The sequence below is a fragment of the Vombatus ursinus genome, unplaced genomic scaffold, assembly GCF_900497805.2.
Source record: "Vombatus ursinus unplaced genomic scaffold, bare-nosed wombat genome assembly UNPS02014863.1, whole genome shotgun sequence".
In the NCBI taxonomy this organism is placed as follows: domain Eukaryota; kingdom Metazoa; phylum Chordata; class Mammalia; order Diprotodontia; family Vombatidae; genus Vombatus; species Vombatus ursinus.
Window position 1 is genome coordinate 10684442 of NW_020954641.1, and position 21900 is coordinate 10706341.

The 21900-nt window shown below is 38.7% G+C and overlaps 1 protein-coding gene across 1 annotated transcript in view; it reads right to left on the reverse strand.

Moving 5' to 3' along the window:
• DOCK2 (dedicator of cytokinesis 2) overlaps window positions 1-21900 on the reverse strand; it is a 497074-nt gene that overhangs the window by 391038 nt on the left and 84136 nt on the right. Inside the window, exons 21-22 of the mRNA XM_027841714.1 lie at window positions 21498-21598; window positions 20161-20295 (exon numbers count right to left, since the gene is read on the reverse strand). Of these exons, the coding sequence (XP_027697515.1) occupies window positions 20161-20295; window positions 21498-21598 (236 nt within the window). The remainder of the gene's footprint in view (window positions 1-20160; window positions 20296-21497; window positions 21599-21900) is intronic.

The following is a 21900-nucleotide window of genomic DNA, read 5'->3' on the forward strand; positions in this document are numbered from 1 at the left end:
CACATAAAAAGTAAAAAGTGAATTAGATATTATTTGTTTTCATCTGAAGTCAAGACTCACAACAAAAGTGATTGTTCACCTATACTCTTCAGATTTCCTTACTCCCTCTGACTGCTAACCATTAATTTGTTCCATGCACATATGAGCACAGGGAATTTCCTAGTGATCCTGAGGACTATCACCTCATATTTGTATATCATTTGATACTTTCCAAGGTTTTTCACATGTGTTATCTCATTTGTAGTCACACAAGGCATTTAGAAGCAGCTAGGTGGCATAGTAGATAGAGTTCTGGGCTAGAGTCAGGAGGACCTCAGTTCAAACTCTGCCTCCAATACTTACTAGCTATGTGACCTTGAGTAAGTTACTTAACCTCTGTTTGCCTTGGTTTCCTCATATGTAAAATGCGAATAATGATGAAACCTATCTCCCAGGGTTGTTGTGAGGATAAAGTGAGATAATAATAATAAAGCACTAAGCACAGTACCTAGCATATAGTAATTGCTATATTATTATATTATACAATACATATGATATGTTGTGTATATATTATATGTTATCTATTATTATTATAATTATATTTTAAAGAGCTTAACATAATGCCTGGCACATGAGTGCTTAATAAATACTTGTTTCCTTCCTGCCTGCCTTCTTTTCTTCCTTTCTTAAACAAAGTTTGTAGCAAGAGTCATAGAAAATTGCAGTACAAAGACAGTGTAGCCTTATAAATTGTATGGAGGAGTGGAATGGAGGAAAATAAAGTTCACTGTTACTGGCAGGTTCACATTTTGGAATAAAACCAAAAAGTATGTTCCCAAAGTAAAGAAGATAATTCCATTGTCAATGTATAAGCAATGGACTTACATGAATCATTTAACCTCTATAAGCCTTAGTTCCCTCATCTGTAAGTTGGGCATAAATATATTTTAAATACTTAAATGAATCTGTGATCTCAATGATATGAGCATTCCCTACAAGAAAGCAGAATGCAATCTGTCTGTTTGTCCATTCGACATGATTCTTGTCCTTGGTTTCTCATAGATTCATCAGAAGGATTTAACTCAACACTTTGTAGGTGTTCTTCATTTTAAAAAAAAATATTTTTTATATTATGATATTTACAATGGAGCAGTGGGATGGTCCATCAATTATCCCTAATTTTTTCCATGTGACTAACCTATCTTCTTTTACTCATACATCTCTCTGCATCATTTCCTTTACTCTACTTCTATTATTTCCTATAATCAATCAGTTAATAAGCATCTATTTAATACCTACTCTTATAACTCAACCTCCCTCAAAGGAGCGTTTTGAGGTTCCCTGAGATAATCTACTTGAATGTACTTCATAAACTCTAAAGCAATATATAAACATCAGCTATTTCTTTCTCTCTTTTTTACATAGCACATATACTCTTCAGGAAACTTTCTCATACATGATCTCCTCACAATAATCCTATGAGGTAAGTAGTACATTCATTATCCCTTTTTTACAGATCAGATCCTAGGCACAGAACAGTTAAGTGCATCATCTGAGACCACATATGGACAGGCAATGAGTGGTAAGGCCACAACTGGATCTCCAGTCTCTAACTCTCCTGCAACCAAATCATGCCACTTCATACAGTGGAGTTCCAGTGAATCCTCTTCTAAGAATATGTGTAAGAGGTGTTTTGGCAGAGAGGGTTTGAAGGGCAGAAAGGACAATCTGCTATAGCAATGAAGTAAAAGAATCTATGTTCACCCCAACCTAAGAACAAAGTCCTTTCCCCTTCCCTTCCCATGGAAGGCAGGAGGGGAGGGAGATAAGAAGGAAGGAAAAAGAAGGAAGGAAGGAAAAAGAAGGAAGGAAGGGAGGAATGAAGGAAGGGAGAAATGAAGGAAGGGAGAGAGGGAAGGAGGAAGGCATTTATTAAGCACTGTGTTAGGCACTGTGCTAAGCAGCTTTATAAATACTATCTCATCTGAGCCTCATAACAACCCTGGATGTAGGTGTTATTACTGTTTCCATTTTACAGTTGAGAAAATTCAGGCAGACAGACTTGTCAGGGTCACACAGCTAGTGTCTGAGGCCAGATCTGAACTGAGGTCATCCTGACTCCAGGCTCAGGACTCTCCCCATCGTACCACCTAGCTGCGACCTAGGAGGGCAGAGAGAAGAAGACTAACAGCGATGAGATGTGTGCTATTTCCTCTTCAGGAAAGCCATTTGGCTTTGGGGTTACTGCTCCAAGTGCATCTGATACAGATCACAAAGTACAGCCAGCCAGCATAATTTAGTCCCTTATTCCCAAAAATTATGTTAGCCTGGTGACTTACACCCCCGCCCTGGCAACCTGGACTCCTATTATCCAGCATGTCTGAATTTAGTTACAAGGGATTTACCAATGTATTTCCTAAATCTACATATTTATTCACTAAATTGACCTCCAACCAGAGCCATTCTCTAAGGGACTGTCAGCATCAGCATTTGACAGAAACAGCCCCTTTCTGCACTGGAACAATTACAGAGTCAGCGAGCGCCCTCTCCAACTGCTAACACTGAGTTAACAAGAAAAGAAAATTGCCTCCTGCTCTCTCCTGAAAGAATGAATGGATTGTGTTATCCATGGCTCTCTCCTTAAGTAGTTAGGGCACAGCAAATCTCATCCTGAGCAACTAAGCTACTTACAAAGACACTGAAACCACCGGCAAAACCTCTATCTTATTCTTCATTCCACTGCTCTTGGCTGAATAGGAAACTCTCATCAAGGGATGATCACTTAGCTCTCTGAAATCAGCTGCCCAAGAAAGGACCAAAAAAGACCAGCAAAGACAAACCACTCTAGGGGTTGAACATCAGTTGTTGTTACTTCCCTTTGCAAAACCTAGAAAACTGCCTCTTCCACTCAGAAGTTCTGGATCTTCCTTTTTTCTTGTCTCTAATTAAATATCAGGAAACTTGGGAGAACTCAGGATAAAAGTCTGCTGACTATTTCAATTCCTTATACTGAATAGTTATATACTCTATACTTTGGTAGATCCAAGATTTCATCAGTGAAGGTAGTTTCACCACTGGTGTGAGACACAATTATTCCATGAATTCTCATCCTTTGGCAATCTTTTTTTTTTTTTTGCTTTTTTTTTTTGGTGAGTCAATTGGGGTTAAGTGATTTGCCAAGGATCACACACCTAGTAAGTATTATATGTCTGAGGCCAGATTTGAACTCAGGTTCTCCTGAATCCAGGGCTGGTGCTCTATCCACTGGGCCACCTAGCTGCCCCATCCTTTGGCAATCTTATCTGTAAATTCCCATAAAGCCACCATGAAAGAGCTGTCTAACCCACTGGAGATCCTTATCTTGTTTTTTAGTGCCTCAGGGCTCTTAATATACCATTTGGGTGTCTACCACCTTTTTCCATTACATATCTACAAAAAGGGGGTAATATAGCTATAGTACTTACCTCACAGGACTGTTGAGACGATTGCATGGGGTTATGCATATAAAGCAACTTACAAACATTAAAGTGTTATATTCTAGAAATTCATAGGGTTATAGGTCTAAAATTAAAAGAGATCACAGAGATCATTCAATTAGACTCCATTTTATACACAGGAAATTGAAGCCCAGGGATGATAACAGACTTGGGTATTTAGAGCTAGAAAGTGATTTCAGAAGTCCCACCATCATTTTATAGGTGAAGAAAATGAGGCCTCAAGAGGTTTAGTGACTTGCCCAAGATCACTAGGAAAGAATCAAAAGCAAGATTTGAACCCATGAATTCTATTTTGAGAGTCAGTATACTTTCCCCTTTTCCACTCTGCCACTCTGATATAACCATCATCATCATCAACATCACCATCTTTGAAAATGCATATTGTGCCACTCCTTATTTAAGTTAATCATTTGTAACCTGCTATAGCCTGCTTATAGCTACCTCATCTCCTTCTACTGTTCTTTGGTTAATTTATAGTTTTAATTCCTCTGAGGTCATGGTATTCCATGATTCATGACTAAATGCATTTTCCATTGGAAGGATTTTGGCATTATAAAGTATGAGCAGCTAGTGGTACAATGGATAGAGCCTAGACCTTGAGTCAAATAGAGAAGAGAAGAGGAGAGAAGGGGAGGGGAGGAACATGCAGAAATTGAATCCAGAAAACATATCTGCAATCTTAGATTTTCTTAATCAACAATTTAAAGCAAAGCTCAAGAGTTTAAAATGACATAAGGAAGCTAAGCAGAACAAGGAGAAAAAATCAACATTAATCAAAAATTTTACAACAGAGACTTGAGCAAAGAAATTAAAGATGAGGTGACTCCCAAGAAATGAGGATATGGAAAGTGTCTGGTCATCTCCACGGCTACAAGAAATTCAACATGAATGCAAGTTGGGTCTAACAAGAAATAAAATTTATATGCCATTAATATAATGAATGACAGTACAGTTAAATCAAAAAAGGAGTTGGCAACTCTGGCTTCTCTGAAAACCTGCAAAGCATGGGGCCAGATAAGACTCATAATTACTAACTCAAATGCCTCCAAGTGATGCATAAATTACCAACAAAGCACTTTACCAGTTTTTTTTCCTCAGATACAAACCCAATCTCATCTTTCTTAACAGAAAGCATCATAACACTACTACCAAAAGATGAGAACACTGGTGATCCCTCCAAATATGGATCAATTACAAGTTTATATACTTTATTCAAAGCATTCATAGCTTGTATCAGTAAAAAGATATAACTATTGGGGGCAGCTAGGTGGTGCAGTGGATAGAGCACCAGCCCTGGATTCAGGAGGACCTGAGTTCAAATCCGGCCTCAGACCCATAACACTTACTAGCTATGTGACCCTGGGCAAGTCACTCAACCCCATTGCCTAGTCAAAAAAAAAAAAAAAAAGATATAACTATTGCAAGGAAACAATGTTTTGGGGCAGAGACAAGATGGTGGAGTAAAAGTAGTGACTTGCTTGAGCTCTCCCCGAAACTCCTCCACATACCTATAAAAATGATTCTAAATAAATTCTAGAGCAGCAGAACCCACAAAAAGACAGAGTGAAACAAATTCCCAGTCCAAGACAACCTGGATGGTTGATCAGAAAGGTCTATTGTGCCAGGCTGAGAAAGGAACACAGTTCAGCATGGGCACACAGGCAAAACACGCCTCAGCAAACCTGGAGCAGGCCTCAGGGGACTGAATCACTGGCAGCTGTGGCAGTTTCCAGACTTCTCAAACCACAAATGCCAAAGACAACTTAGAAGGTCAGTAGGAAAAGTCTGTGACCTCCATGAGAGAGAAGCTCAGTACCAGCCCCAGTCCAGGTTGCAGCCCTGGGGCGCTGGCTGCTTCCAGGATTTCAGGGTCACAGACTGAGGGGGAATCAAGTGGCTGATCAGATGGGAATTGCAGGGATCTCTTTGCTGGTGCTGAGGCAGTATTCTCTTGCTTTGCCTGTGCTTGGATCTGGGTCACAGTTCTGGGTGGCGATCCTGGGGCGAGGAGGAACGCTGGTGTGGTGGAGCTTGTGTTGGTGGTGGAGAGGGAATCCTCCTCACAGATCCAAGGCAGAAAGGAGTGCTTGTGGTCACTCACAGACCAGAGCACAGGCCAGGAAAGGAGTAAACACCTCACCCTTGATCATACCACCTTGGAAGAACTGAAAACTTACTGGTCCCTAGAAGTATCTCTGAAAACAGATGCACAAAACTCCTGAAGCTTGGGACAGTACATTCTCCACAATGGAAACAGACCCCTACTTTAACAAAGAGTTTATAACTCAAGTAACTGGCTGGGATCATGACCGACTGTGCAAAAAAGTCAGACCATAGAATCTTTCTTTGGTGACAAAGAAGATCAAAACATACAAGAAGAAGACAACAAAGTCGAAGCTCCTACATCCAAAGCCTCCAAGAAAAGTATGAATTGATCCTAGGCCATGGAACAACTCAAAAAGGATTTTGAGAAGCAAGTAAGAGAAGTAGGGGGAAAACTGGGAAGAGAAATGAGAGTAATGCAAGAAAATCCTGAAAAACAAGTCAACAGTTTGCTAAAGGAGACACAAAAAAATACTGAAGAAAATAACACCTTAAAAAAATAGCCTAACCCTTCCCCAATTGATAAATGGTCAAAGGATATGAACAGGCAGTTCTCTGATGAAGAAACTAAAGCCATCTATAGTCATATGAAAAAATGCTTTAAATCACTATTGATTAGAGAAATACAAATTGAAACATCTGGTACCACATCACACCTATCAAATTGGCCAAGATGACAAAACAAGAAAATGATAAATGTTGGAGAAGATGTGGGAAAATTGAAACACTAATGCCTTGTTGGTAGAGTTGTGAAATGATCCAACCATTTTGGAGAGCAATGTGGAACTATGCCCAAAGGGCTATAAAAATGTGCATACCCCTTGACCCAGCAACAGAACTTCTAGGGCTATATCCCAAAGAGATCATACAAATGGGAAAAGGACCCACATGTACAAAAATATTTATAGCAGCTCTTTTTGTGGTGGCCAAGAATTGGAAATTGGGAGGATGCCCATCAACTCGGGAATGACTGAACAATTTGTGGTATATGAATGTAATGGAACACTATTGTGCCATAAGAAATGATGAACAGGCTAATTTCAGAAAAACCTGGAAAGACTTGTATGATCTGATGCTCAGTGAAGTGAGCAGAACCAGGAGAACATTGTACACAATAACAGCCACGTTGTGCGATGACTAATATTGATAAACTTAATTGATAAACTCCTTCCTGGCCATACAAGGATCTAAGACATCTCCAAAGGCCTCATGATGAAAAATGCTATCCACATCCAAAGAAAGAACTATGGAGTTTGAATGCAGATTGAAGCATACTATTTGCTATTTTTTTTCTTCTGTTGAGCTTTGTTTCCTCTTTCTGGTGGTTCCTCCTATTGGTTCTAATTCTTACTTACAACATCATTAATGTGAAAATATGTTTAATAGGAATGTTATGTATAGTCTATATCAGATTGCACGTTGTCTTGGGGAGGGAGGTGGGGAAGAAAGGGGAGAAAAATATAAAACTCAAAAGCATATGGAAGTGATTGTTGATAAATCAAAATAAGTTAATTTTTTAAAAAAAAGAAAATAAAGGTTAAGTAACAAAAAAAAAATCTAAAAAATAATCTAACCCAAATGGCAAAGCATATGGAAGTGATTGTTGATAAATCAAAATAAATTAATTTTTAAAAAAAGAAAATAAAGGTTAAGTAACAAAAAAAATAATCTAACCCAAATGGCAAAAGAGGTCCAAAAAGCCAATGAGGAGAAGAATGCCTTAAAAAGCAGAATTTGCCAAATGGAAAAGGAAGTCCAAAAGCTTACTGAAGAAAATACTTCCTTAAATATTAGAATGGAGCAAATGAAAGCTAATGACTTTATGAGAAATCAAGACACTGTAAAACAAAAACAAAAGAATGAAAAAATAGAAGACAATGTGAAATATCTCATTGGAAAAGCAACTGACCTGGAAAATAGATTCAGGAGAGAGAATTTAAAAATTATTGGACTATCTGAAAGCCATGATCAAAAGAAGAACCTAGACATCATCTTTCAAGAAATTATCAAGGAAAACTGCCCTAATATTCTAGAACCAGAAGGTAAAACAGAAATTGAAAGAATCTACTGATCACTTCCTAAAAGAATTCCCCAAAGGAAAACACCTACAAATATTGTAGTCAAATTCCAGAGTTCCCAGGTCAAGGAGAAAATATTGCAAGCAGCCAGAAAGAAACAAGTTGAATATTGTGGAAACACAATCATGGTAACACAAGATTTAGCAGTTTCCACATTAAGGGACCCTCTGGTCTTGGAATATAATATTCCAGAGTTCAAAGGGGCTAAGATTAAAACCAAGAATCACCTACCCATCAAAACTGAGTACAATCCTTCAGGGGAAAAAATGGATATTCAGTGAAATAGAGGACTTTCAAGCATTCTTGATGAAAAGACCAAAGCTGAATAGCAAATTTGACTTTCAAATACAAGACTCAAGAGAAGCATGAAGAGGTAAAACAGAAATCATAAGGTATTTATTAAGGTTGAACTGTTTACATTCCTACATGGAAAGATGATATTTGTAATTCATGAGACCTTTGTCAGTATTAGAGTAGTTGGAGGGAAAAAAATTATATAGAGATAGATTGATAGATAGAGGGCACAGGGTGAGTTGAAAATGAAGGGGTGATATCTGGAGAATAAACTTAAGGGTTAAGAGAGGATTATACTGGGAGAAGGAGAAAGGGAGAGGTAGAATGGAGTAAATTATCTTACATAAAACAGACAAGAAAAGGCTTTTATAGTGGAGGGGAAACAGGGGAAGGTGAGAGGGAATGAGTGAATCTTATTCTCCTAGGATTTATTTAGCTTAAGAAGGGAATAACATACACACTCAGTTGGGTATAGAAAGCTATCTTACCCTTACCCTACAGGAAAATAGGGGGGGAAGGGGATAGGAGAGCAGAGGGATGATAGAGGAAAAAGCAGATTGGAGAAGAGGGTAATCAGAAGCAAACACTTCTGAGGAGGGACAGAGTCAAAAGATAGAATAAAATAAATGGAGGTTGGAATAGGAAGAAGGGAAATATAATTAGTTTTCCACAGCATGACTACTATGGAAGTGTTCTGCATGACTACACAAATATAACCTTTATTGAGTTGCTTGCCTTCTCAATAAGGGTGGTGGGGAGGGAAGAGAGGAGAAAATTTGGAACCCAAAGTTTTAAAAACAAATGTTAAAAATTGTTTTCACATGCAACTGGGAAATAAGATATACAGACAATTGGATATAGAAATTTATCCTGCCTCACAGGAAAATAGAAGAGGAAAGGGATAAAAGAAGGGGGCGGGGAGATAGAAGGGAGGGCAGATTAGGGGAAAGCATATTCAGAATGCATACTGTCTTGGGGTTGGGGGAGGGATGAGATGGGGAGAAAATCTGGAACTCAAAATTTTGTGGAAGTCAATGTTGAAAACTAAAACTAAATAAATTAATGAATCATAAAAAAAAGAAAACAATGTATTGACTGATAAGAAAAATGGGTGTGTCAAAAAGTATCAGGGGCACTATTGAAAAATATACCTCTAAGCACTATATATCAATTACACCCCTTTTTAATTACTGTAAAACCTTTGGCTCCATTCTGAATCCATGTATTCTATATTTATCAACAATCTATAAAACAGATTTGAATATAGTGAAAAAGCCAGAGTGCTTGACATCCATATGGAATATTGTTTTGTATTTAACACATACATCAACATAGTAATTAAAATAAATTATTGTATTTTTCAGGGACACAACTTAAGTTCATTATAGTTTTGTTTCACTTACATCTTTTATACTTTCCTAAATTGCTTCCAAGGTGAGGAGGGAGTTGAACCAAACACTTAATTAATTACTTGACATAAATGTATACTATTAAACTATATGGCTCTGTTTAAAAACATATAAAACAGCTCTGTCATCTGATAGATCTTTTTCCAATATCATTTGAACTCAACAACTGCAAAATTGTTAATGTTCCCCAAGGAAATACATAGACTGGAGGCTTTGAACTTGAATCTGGAGGTCAACCTGAACCAAAATATAAAGGCAATATTTATCAAATCTTGATCTCCTGCAGAAAAGACAAATCAAACAGAAAGAAATTAATGAGGAAGCTGTGGCTAGATTTGGATTTGAATCCTGACAAAACCTGTACAATAGTCACAAAACACTGAGCTCATCACTCTAAAAAATTTAACATTCCTCATCAAAAAAGAGGAAGAGTTTTGACAGACATTTATACAGCATATGATAAGCAGATCAAAGAAGTACAGAAATACTTTTTGGGACAAACAGACATTACTTTGCCAGCCAAAAGTAAAGAAGTATATAACATTGGATTTGTTAACGGTAAGTAAGCAAAAGTGGTTTACTTCCAGACAGAGCCTATAAAAAAATCCAAGAATAGGCCCTCCAAAGGCCTTCCAAGAGTGATATTCCCATGAACTCAACTCACAATATCCTGACAAAGCAACATTGAACAAGTGATTGAGTCTCATTTATAGAAACAGACTGCGTTATGAAGACAATTTAAGACTGATTTATGTCCACCAGAAATGACAGGTTATCCTTAAACAGTCTGGATTAGCGATCAATGCAAATGAGTCAAATGAATGGTATAAATCATGCAACATATACTACAAGCTGCAAAAACGTAGCACCTACCAAATACTTAGCAAGACATACTCTGGTTGCTAGAGTTATACAAGTTCACAGTATTTCATAACTCACGGTGACAAATCCCCGTATTATAGATACAGACCCCTACATGTGCTTAGGATTTCAACAAGTAAATTGTACCAGAACTGAAGCATTAGCATCTGGATATTACATTGATCCACAAAATTTAAGATTATGTTTTAGTACACAAAAATATTTACACTCTCCAAGCAATGTAGAACGAAAATCTTCAGATTATAGAGATTTAGCAAAAGAAGTAAAAATCACATGGGAATAGGAGGAGGTACCTGTCATCCCCATCATCCTGTCTCCTGCTGGAGTTGTACTAAATATGCTTTCAGTGAGTCTACTGAAGATGAGTTCACCTCCCAACATATTCAATTATAAAAAGCAGAAAATTATTTTACATGATATACATACACACACATATATACATATATATATTCTCTCTACAACATAGAGAATTGCCTTCCTAAATTATAACTATATAACTACTGATCTATAATCTAATATATAATAGCTCACATATATTATAGTATTTTAAGGTTAGCAAAGTTTTCTATAAGTATTCTCATTTGATCCTCACAACAACTCTGTTACAGGTTTTATTGTTATTCTGCTTTCACAGATGAAGCACTTCAGTCTTAGAGAGGTTAAATGACTTATCGGTGTACTACTATTAAGTGTCTGAAGAAAGATTCAAACCCAGATCTTCCTGACTCCAAGAGCAGCATTTCTGTCTACATACAACACTTCCCCAGCTGCATCCATAACCTGGGTGATATGCATTTTGCATCTGCTTGTTTTTTTCCAATGCTAAAGTTAAACTGATTTCTTTGGCATTGCTGTGGCTTTCACTGAAAGAGCTTTATATGTAGTGTTTCAGGGTTCAATGTAATTAGCAAAATGTAATCTATGAACATGCATGTTTGGAAACTAGGAATGGGGATTCCTTCTTTTATTTGGACTGTTCAGAAGACATCTTCCGGTCCACTGGAGGCTATATCTGACAAATAGAGATAGACTCAGGGTTACCTTACACTATGTCAAAACCCTGTTTTGCATCTTATTCGATGCACTACTCAGCCAATCCATGAATGAAGTTGTTCCATAATTGCACCTGTCACGGTCTTGTATGATACTGATGCAGATATGGGAGAGACCCAATCCCAGAAGAGTTTTGAAGGCTGCATTTTGTTCTTATTCCAGGGCCTGGAAGAGTATCTTGCCCATAGTAGACACTTTGTAAATACATCATTGAAAGAAAATTCTATTGAATAAGGTACATAGACACCCCCTTATGTAGTGCCATGTTTCTTACTTGTGCGACAAAGACTGATGACTCTTCTAAGGACCATAAACGTTAACTCTACACTCAAGTCATCCAGGGTTTTGACATAGTGTACGGTAACCCTGAGTCCCCAAAGACTATTTCAGGCAAACACAAGCTCTAGTCACTGCTAACAAACTAGAAATGCCTCAAGTATGGTCCTGCAGTAGATCTGCTGAACTTCAGAGTGGCTCACTACCATGCTGGCGAAGGGGGAATGATTTATTTATTTATTCATTCATTCCTTCATTTATTTGCTTTTTTATTGTTTATTTATTTACTTGGTCACAGCAACTCTCAAATACTATCTACCAATTCACAGAGAGGTCACTCTCTGCATCTGTGGAGAGGCTACCCACACTGACAGAATCCCAGATCTTGGAAGGATGGAAGCAGGATCATAAAGTTTATCATAGATTTAAAATGTCACTGTTCTGATAGCACCCTTTTGATGATAGTTCTGTCTTCTGTCCTGATGCCAGGATCATGATATTGGGAGATGATTCAATGGACAGCAACCCTGCAGTGATAGGTTCACAGATTTGAGAACTGGAAAGGACCTTGAAGGCCATCTAGTACCATCACCTTACTTTATAGAGGAGAAAACCCAGGCCCAAATGACTTGCATAATGCCATATAAGTAGCAGGCCTGAGATCTGAACCTATGTCTTTTGATTCCATATCCAGCATTGTTTTCATTGTACCAGGCTGTGTCCTATTCTTATAGCTAAATGAGCCATCAATGGAATCAAAAATCAAAACAATATATCCCCCAAAACAGAAGTTTCAGATAAGAATAAATATTAACATATACATAACATAACATAAGAAAAAAACAGAAAACAAACTACGTGATGAGTATGACAGCCATGACTGGGTAAAACAGATTATTATATTTTAATATACTCACCTGAGAATAAAGAAAAATTAATGATATCAGAAAATACCTTTGAGTTAAATTTCTATTTGTTTAAAACAGTAAAAGCCTAAGAATTGGCCTTCACAATAAGTAGGACTGAACGTCACTTGGGGAGGAGGGAGTACAGGTATGAGGAATGAAGCCTAATTTATTCATGAACTGAAGGGTAAGCTGGTATACAATATTTACATAGTAAGAAGGTGAGCAGGTCAGGAGAAGAAGACAGGAATACAAGATCATGCAGAAACCATTGTGGAAATATGGCCCCTAGGTTCAGTGCCTTAGCTTCAGACGGCACTGAGAGTTATACAGCATTCAAGGCAATTAGAAGTAGAGCAGCAGTGTTTGGATTTTCATTATAAATAAGTCAAAGAAACAGAAAACATAATATAGGTTAAAACTCAGGCTCCTTTTGTTTAGTATATAGAGCGCTGGCCTACAGTCAGGAAGACCTGAGTTTGAATCCTGCCTGAGACACTTACTAGATGTGTAACCTTGGGCAAGTCACTTAATAGGGATGTCATTGGGTTGTTTTTTTTTTTTTCTGAGTTGTGTCTGACTCTTCATGACTCCTTTTGGGATTTTCTTAAAAAAGATACAGGAGTGGTTTGCCATTGTCTTCTCCAGTTCATTTTACAGATGAGGAAACTAAGTCAAACAGGGTGAAGTGACTTACCCAGGGTCACTCAGCTAGTCTGAGGCCAGATTTGAACTCAGGAAGATGAGTCTCCCTGACTCCAGGCCTAGCATTCTATCCCTTTCACCACCTAGCTGCCCTTGATAGTGATGTTGTGAGGATTAAAGAGATAACATATGTAAAGTATCTTTGCCAACCTTAAATGCTATATACATGCTAGTTATCATTAATTATTAAAAGATGCCAAGATCACAGGAATCCTAGCAACCCCAAAAAGATGCAAATGGGCCGTAACAGAGTATTGTAGACCTTATTTCCCAGTGGTGGAGGATAATCCCTATTCAACAGAACATGAATTTCCTCACCTATTAAATGAGGGGGTGGGCACTGGCCTTGGAGTCAGGAAGACCTATGTTCAAATCCCACCTCAGATACCTGCTGGCTCTGTGATCATGGGTAATTCACTTTATCTCTCTTCTTGTGTAAATGATCTCATGTTCCTATAATCCTTCTCATTGATCTCTAAGGTCCAGGGCAGCTTTGACATTCCATGGTTCCACAACCATTTCAGGCACAGATTGTTCCATTAGGACTGGAAGTTTACCTTCCAGGCACAGAAGGATTACTCACTGGAGAGTACAAGAGTTTCTCCCTTGACCAGCCCCTTGCTGATTTTTTAACAGTTCCTTTCTCTGGAGATAGTGGGGTGGAGTAGAGGTAGAAAAAATAGAAGAAGAATCATGAAAATGCTCCCTCACACCTTTGTGGCAGAGTACTTCCACATCCATTATCTCATTTGATACTCACAATGACCAAGAAGCTTCAGTGGCTTCACATAGCCTCTAGGATAATATATGAACTCCTTTGTTTGGCATTTATAGCCCTTTGCCATCTGGTGAAGCCCTATCTTTGCATACTGATCTAATATTCCTCCCCCTCACACACACTATGCTCCACTTAAACTGGTCTTCCCCAGATGTAACATTTACCATCTCTATGCCCTTAAACAGGTTGTCCCTACCTGGAATGCTCTCACCTAACACCATAGTTCCCTTTGTGGGGTGTGGGGTACAGCTCAAGGGCCACTTCTTAATTCCCTTAGCTAGTTTTCTATCCCCCCAATTTCCAAAATTACATTACATTAATTGTGTGAATATTTTGTATTTTCTTAAATGTATATGTGTTGTTTCCTCTGATGGAATATAATCTTCTAGAGGGCAGGGACTGTTTTGTTTTTGCCTTTGTGTCTTTGTAGACCTACAGAGTACCTGGCTCATAGCAGGAACTTAATAAATGATTGTTGATAGATTAATTGTCAGGTTATAGCAATTTGCCCATAATTGACCTTCATATTGAGTGAAATTAAATTGAGATGATTTTTAATATCTTCTGTACCTCCCACTGTGTTGGATACATCATATGTGCACAATAAATGCTTACTAACTGATGGATGAAGACATGCTTTATGAAACCTGCCCTATCCCTCTCCTTCTTGGGTAAGCTGCACCTCCCATCTACTGAACACTACATAAAAAGTACTGGATTCTAAGGTTTGCTTGACCTAGCATGTTTGAGCTCTCTTACAAAAGATATCAAAGGATATTATCTTACGTGGAGAATAAGCATGGGGCTCTTGGAAGGACAAATTACTGAGGAGCAATGTGTGGGTAAAATTCCATAGCCAGACCCGGAGTACATGGGGAGAAAAAACAAAAGGAACAAGAGCAGAGGGAAGTGAAGTGGAATGACCATTGTTTGCCAGGAGCAGAGAAGAAATGGAGCATTGCCAAGACAAAGCAAAGTATGGGAGAACTGAGTCTCAGCCTTCAGAGGACAAATTGCCTTGTAAGGAAGGGCAGCTCTTCAGCAAATCAAAGTGTCATTGACTGCTTGTGGAAAGTTTAGGATCTAAAGGTCTAAAAGGCCAGACCAGGGGATGATGATGATGATGATGATGATGATGATGATGATGATGATGATGGTGATGATGCCATCCAATCAGGAGAGTTCACATTTATAACAACAAATGTTAGGAGATAATATAGTGAATAGCTATCATAATGGTGCCAGCTATCACAATGATGCCAATATGATGTGATTCTTAGGGACCAGAAAGTTGTTCCTTAGAACAAGGTACTAAGAAAATGTAGAACCTATGGCCCAGCCTAGACTAGTGTGAAGTTCTACTCTTAATTTTTTTTTTAAAAAGTACAAGGAAAAATTGAAGTTATCAAGAGCGCCATCACGGAGAGCAGGGTTTCAGACAGGAGAAGGTCCTCCCTTGAATTTCTTCTCACTCGTTGTGTATTCGGTTTCCAAAAACTCAACACTTTTACTCTGTGCTGGCTCCTTTAGGTGAAAAAAATCATCTCATTCATAAGAATGAGAAGAATAGCAGTGCACAGAATGTGAGAAGAAAAAGAATATGGGGGAAGAATGAGGGCAGTGCCTTTCTCTGAATTTAGGTTGTTTCAGAGTATATATTTTGGTTGCTGTTGGGTTTTTTTTTGTTTTGTTTTGTTTTGCTTCATTGATAGAGAGTATGAGGATATAAACCTTTTTCAGGACTGGAGTCTCACTTCCTGGGCAGAGTCCAAAGGCATGTAAAAATGGCTTGTGCGAATTCATGTTGGTCACGTAGAAGAGTGAAGCCACATACCCATATTCCATAAGTTCAAACCAAAATGGAGAATAAACAAAGCTATCATTCTGATCTCCAGGATAAAAACCACAGCATAGCATTTAGGAAAGAGGCTTAGTATCTGAAAGACAGTCATTTCTGCACCTCCTCACTAATCATTGTCCTTCACAGGGGGTCAGTCATTGAAGCCAAGTTCTCAGGGCAATAAAGAATATCATGGTGTTTGGATCAGTAAATGGATAGGGAGCAGGAATTCAAAGTGCAGTTTACAAGGTTTGGGGAAGAGTCCCTGCTGAGATTCCAGTTGAGAGAAGATGAGCTTGGACCAGGACCGTGTCATGATTCAAGACAATGAGTAGAGAGGTATCATGGAAAGAGCACTGGCTCCAGAGTCAGGGGATCTCTTTGAGTTCCAACCCTGCCCCTGAGGTTCACTACCCATGTAATCTCAGGTAAGTCATTTGTCCTCACTGGGTTTTCTCATCTCTAAAAAGAGGGTGATAATATTCACTGCCTTGGAGGTTCCTTCTAGCTCCAGCTCTTTGATTCTATGCCCTGGGTTTGAATGTTGGCTCTTTTTACTATAGGCATGCCTTTGAGCGTGTTATTTGAACTTGCAAAGCCTCTGCTTTCTTCCTTATAAAATGAGCATATGTCCTTCATTTTTGTTGGTGAATAGGGAACTAATGGTATGGAATGTTGCATGTACTATCAAAATTGGCTGATGTGACAGCTTCTTTTGTTTAACTTTTTTTTTCTTTATTTCAAGGGAAGATCTATGGCAAGGGTGAGAAAATATATCTGTAAATCATTAATTCAGAAACATAAGCCAACAACACAGCCCCCAAGAACCAATATAATAGAGTGAAATCAAATGAAAATAGGGTGTGTACTAGATGAAGGTTCAGGCTCTTTCTGCTTCTAAATGTTGTAATTCTATGAATCGCTATCACTTCTGCACAGCACCAAGTAGATTGCCAGTCACACAGGAGACAATCAAGAAATAATATTTTTCACAATGTTGCTTTGATTGTATAAATTGTTCCCCTGGTTCTGCTCCCTTCACTGTATATCAGTTTATACTTTATGAACCCTAATCAATGCCCTGACCAACTATAATTGCAGAAGACTGATGATACTACCAACCTCCAAACAGAGAAGATGACAGTCAAGAAGAAGACTGAGATGTACAGTTTTTGGAGGTAGCCAATATGGGAATGTGTTTTGCTTACCTATGCATATTTGTTATGTTTTTTCATTTAATCGATGGAGAGGCGATGGGAGGGAGATAAAATAAATACTGGTTAATTTAAAAAAAGAAATAATGGTCCATTATTGTTAGATGGCGGTACAGAGGAAGGGGAAAAGGTTTGGTATGTGGGGAATGAGAAAGAATCTGAATTTTCTGCATAGACTATAGGAAAGTTATATACTTGAAAGAAATTAATAATCCCAGTGTAATTTCAAGTATTCCTAAAGACTCCTAGACCACAAAAAGCATCATGGTACGGAGGAATGAACTCTGAATCTAGAGTCAGAGGATTTCAATTCAAATTCTGCCTCTGATACTAACTACCAAAGCAACCTGAGGTAAGTCAGTCAACCTCCCCCAGGCCTCACTTTTCTCATCAACAAAAATGAGAGGGTTGAACTAAATAACCTCTGAGGTCCCTTGCAGTACCAGAGCTATTTTCCTGTGGTCCTTCTCTATGCAACCTTGCACCACATCTGATGTAAGACTACTTTCTTGGTTGCTGAAAAGGAATATATGCAGAGTGTACAAAGGGGAAAAAAGTGTAGAGAAAAAAATAATGGGAGATAAATCCACTGTAATTATACCCATGGGAAGGCGGAACAAAAGAGGGACAAGAAACAGAAACTCAATACTAGACACAACAAGCACAGAAGCAATAATTACATTCCTATCTCTTTCCAGCTGGCTCCAAAACTCCAAGGCAATGCACGGGGATGGGAATGGGACATTGCTGGGCCTCCAAGAACCCTGGAAAAGTGTCCCCAAGTGCTACAGACTGCCCTTCAGGCTCCTCCACTGGATTTAGCCCAGTTAAAATAGGTAAAGCAGTAAGCCTACCCCCAGCAAATAGTACAAAAATCCCTCTATCCTGGAAGAAGGCACAGATGAAAATACAGAGTCTATCCTATCTTGCAGTTCCTAGATAGATGCAAATGTTGCTTGGGATGGAAGCCTTGTAGAGTAGGAAGAGGGCCAGGGTTCATGATCCCACCTCTGGTCCTTACTACCTCTTCGACCTTGGCCAAGTCACGTAATTTAATTCCTTGGGTCTTAGTTTCCTCACCAGTAAAATGAAGAGGTTGCACTAAGTGCTTTCTGAGGTTCCTCACAGCTCTAATTCTGTAATTCACTGATTCTTCCAAATAGCAGTCTTCTCCACCAACCCCCTTTAGGGTAGGATTTTCATTTCTGTCTCTGCACCTCTAAAACCTAGTACAGAGCCTGGCGCATGGTAGATGCTTAAAGAATGTGTACTGAATTAAGTGGTATTTACCCAACAGCCCAACTATCTTTACTAATTGCCTAGTCAGCATTGCATTTTCTTTGATAAAGTGAATAGGGTACATATAAAATAACATCCCAGGAGAAATTTGGGAAGCAAAATAAATAATGATAGTAATAGCCAACATTTATGTAGTACTTATTAAGTGCCAGGCACTTTGCTAAGCTCTTCACAATTATTATTTCATCTGATCCTCACAACAATTCTGCCAGGTAGGTGCTATTATTATCCCCATTTTACAGATTAGAAAACTAAGGTAAACTGGTTAAGTGACTTGCCCAGGGTCCCACAGCTGAGGCCAGATTTGAACTCAGATCTTCTTGACTACAGGCCTGGTGCTCTATCAGTTGTGCTACTGAACTGTCCCAAATGCCACAAAGCAAAAACATTAAAAGGGTAAACAGCAAGAAGGCCAATAGAGAAGTAAGAGTAAGAAGAGAGGATGGAAAGAGAAGGAACTGTATGGGAGGGGGAGATGACAGGGAGAGGGTGTCAAGGTGGGGGATTTGTAGTTCCATTAACTAGAAATAAGGTGGGCTCTACTGGAGCTCCAGAATCATCCTGTTCAAATCCTGCTTCTGGTTGGTCTCTGAGATTCAGAAATAAACCAAAGCTATCCAAAGAATTTTCTTTAGTGGCTATCCTGTGGCTACTGGAGCCTTCTTTTGTCTTTCCATCAAATTTGCACTGAATGAAAAACATACAAAATACATGGTCTCTGACCTCACAGAGCTTACAATTTATTTGGGGAGAAAAAATTTTCACTTTTACTCTGTGCAAATTTGATTGAAACCCTAAAAAGCCCTATGCTAAGAAGTATACCCACAGACTCCAGGTTAAGAATCCCTGCTTTTTGCTCTCACAGACTCAGCTATAATCATTCCTCCAGTGGGACTGAACATCAAGTGTCCAAGGTTCCTCCCCTGTCTGGTATCTAAATCCCTTTACAATGTGTTTCCAACCTATCTTTCCAGATTCATGTCATGCTTTGGCCCCTTCACACATGGCACTCCAAACTGACCTTTAACATGACATTCCACCTTCTATCTCCATGCTTTCATACAGACTGTCTCCCATGCCTGAAATATTGTCTCTTTTCACCTCCATGTTTTGGAATCCCTGGTTCCCTTCAAGGCTCAGATGACGTGCTACCTTCTACAAATAATTTCCCTGATTGTCAATACTCTCCCCACCAAATTACTTTTTATTTTCCCCACAATAGAAGGTAAGCCACTTTCATTTTTGTCTTCATGTCCCCAGTTACTAGTACAGACATAGGTTGCATTTATTAAATGTCTGTTAATCAATGCCAGCATCCAGAGTTCCACAGTATTTTACATATTAACTGATCGGTAGTAGGGTTCCAGAATCTCAAGGACAAGAAGCCAAAGCTCAGCCCCCAGCCCATCTGCCACACAGAACTTTGCTGTAGCTGAATAAATGCCCAACCACCTCAGGTGCCTGGAAGCCCTTCTTTGAGGAGTTTGGCAACACTGAATACAGATTCTTGGACTGTTCTCTTCATGTCTCTAATCGAACAAGGAAGATGGCTAGAGAAAGCAGAGATGCCTGAAGCCTCAAACCATAACAGCTGGATAAAATACTATTCTCTGAGCTTTTAGCTTAAGGTGAACAGGCAAGAAGAGGGATTTTTTTTTTCAAATGTGCTTAGATAAGATGGTACATTTGTTATGATTTTGTAATTCACTGGGTTTCAAAAGGGGAAAGTTGTTTCTGATCGACAACTAGTTATAATTTTCTAAGTGAGGTTCTCCAACAGCATGAACACTGTTGTATCTCAGTGGAATTGCAGAGCTAATCAATCACTCTTACATAACAGGTACTTACTGTGAAAATAATGTCCTCGACCGAACAATGAATTTGAACACGTATTCCAAAGCTTTTAGAGTTCTTAGGATAGGTTCACACTGCTCCCCTCTGCTGGAAGTATCCAAGTAGGTCTTCAGAACCGTCATCAGTTTCCTAAACAAGAAGTTATATTTTCAAAATACATCTCTTTCCAGGACATGGTGAAATTATTAGTTGTGCACAAAATCACAAAGCATTCAATCCATGGCATAAGGCAGTGCAAGACAAATTTATTGTTGGGTGTAACTGTGTGTATATGTGTACAAAAACCCCCAAAACAAATACTATGAAGAAAGTCGATTATGCTAGGGAGGTTAGATGGAATGATCTCTAAGATTCCTTCCAGCTCTGGCATTCTATAATCCAGTGGAAAAAAAAAAGAATCACTAGGAAAAATAGACCATAGCCAGGTGGTCAGTGACTGCCTAACTATTAGTGACCATCTTCCAATATTGCTGTGGGTAAAAAGTGGTGGGGGAAAGTCCTTTCCAGTTGGAGGAGAAAAGTACAGAAATAACGAATGACACTATGAAGAGAGGGGTTTCTCCACATATTTTTAATCTTGAAAGATTAATCTCAGCTTATGGCTTAGCTCTTTCCATTACCATGAAAATTCAAGTGATCCTCTATGCATGGGAACTAGGGAATCTAGAAATGAGTTCTAATACAAAGTTTTGCCACCCCATCTCTGTTCTCCCTGTGATATGTCTCCAAGAGACTCAGGAACAAGAATATTCTTAGAAAGGTTGATCCTTAGAAAGGAAGCCCTCCATGTTCCTTAGGCCTTTTGATATAAGAAGCAGACATGGAATTAGGAAGAACAGAAAGGGATTACTACAATTTAGAACTAGCATAGGCTTCAGAGGTCTAGTATAATGGCTTGATTTTATAGCTGAGAAAAAAAAACTGAGGTCCAGAGCCTTTTCCAGTTTTAAATCTATTACCCTACAACCCTCCATTCAAGAGGTTAGCTTCACTGTACTTTCAAAAGACTAAGCTAGGAGAGAAAAGCTGAAAAAAATTTACTGACTCAGTTTCTTCATCTATAAAACAAGAGGATTGAACTAGATGGTCTTTAGGGACTTGTTTAACTCTAATATTGAATAACTTCTAAGACTCTAAGGTCACAGTTTACAAAATGGCTCTGGTCCTTTCTTGGGGAAGTTAATATGGAACCTCTTACTCTTTTTAGAAAAGAGAGCTGTGGATTCAGTCTCCAGGGAACATTTAAGGGCCAAGTTTTTCCCCTCAGGATACATGGGTGATGATTTTCAATTTGATAATCAAGAGGAACCCTGGTAAGCATTTGCACTTACTTGTAAGCCAATGTTGCACTGAAATGCTGCTGTATGTAGGCCTCCAAGACAGTATTGAAATGCTGGAATTTCCGATCAGCGATGAGCCCTATTATATAGATCTGATAAAGATGTCAAGAATGAGCATTTTTGAGGTTGACTTTCTGTGCAGATGATATGGATATGGATGCGTATGTGATGGGACTTGAAGGGTTCTGAGATGCTATCTTGCTCAAAATATCCCCCTCATCTCCCAGCAACAGCATCTGAAATCCCTCTATTAGAAATTCATTTCTGTTAGTTAAGGTTCTATTGTATCCAATTTAGATTTAAAACGTAAATACTCCTGGGTTGGGGTAACCAGTTAAGCCATAGTTTGGCCATTAACATCTTGGCTGGCTTTTCTCCATGACAGTAAGAAAGT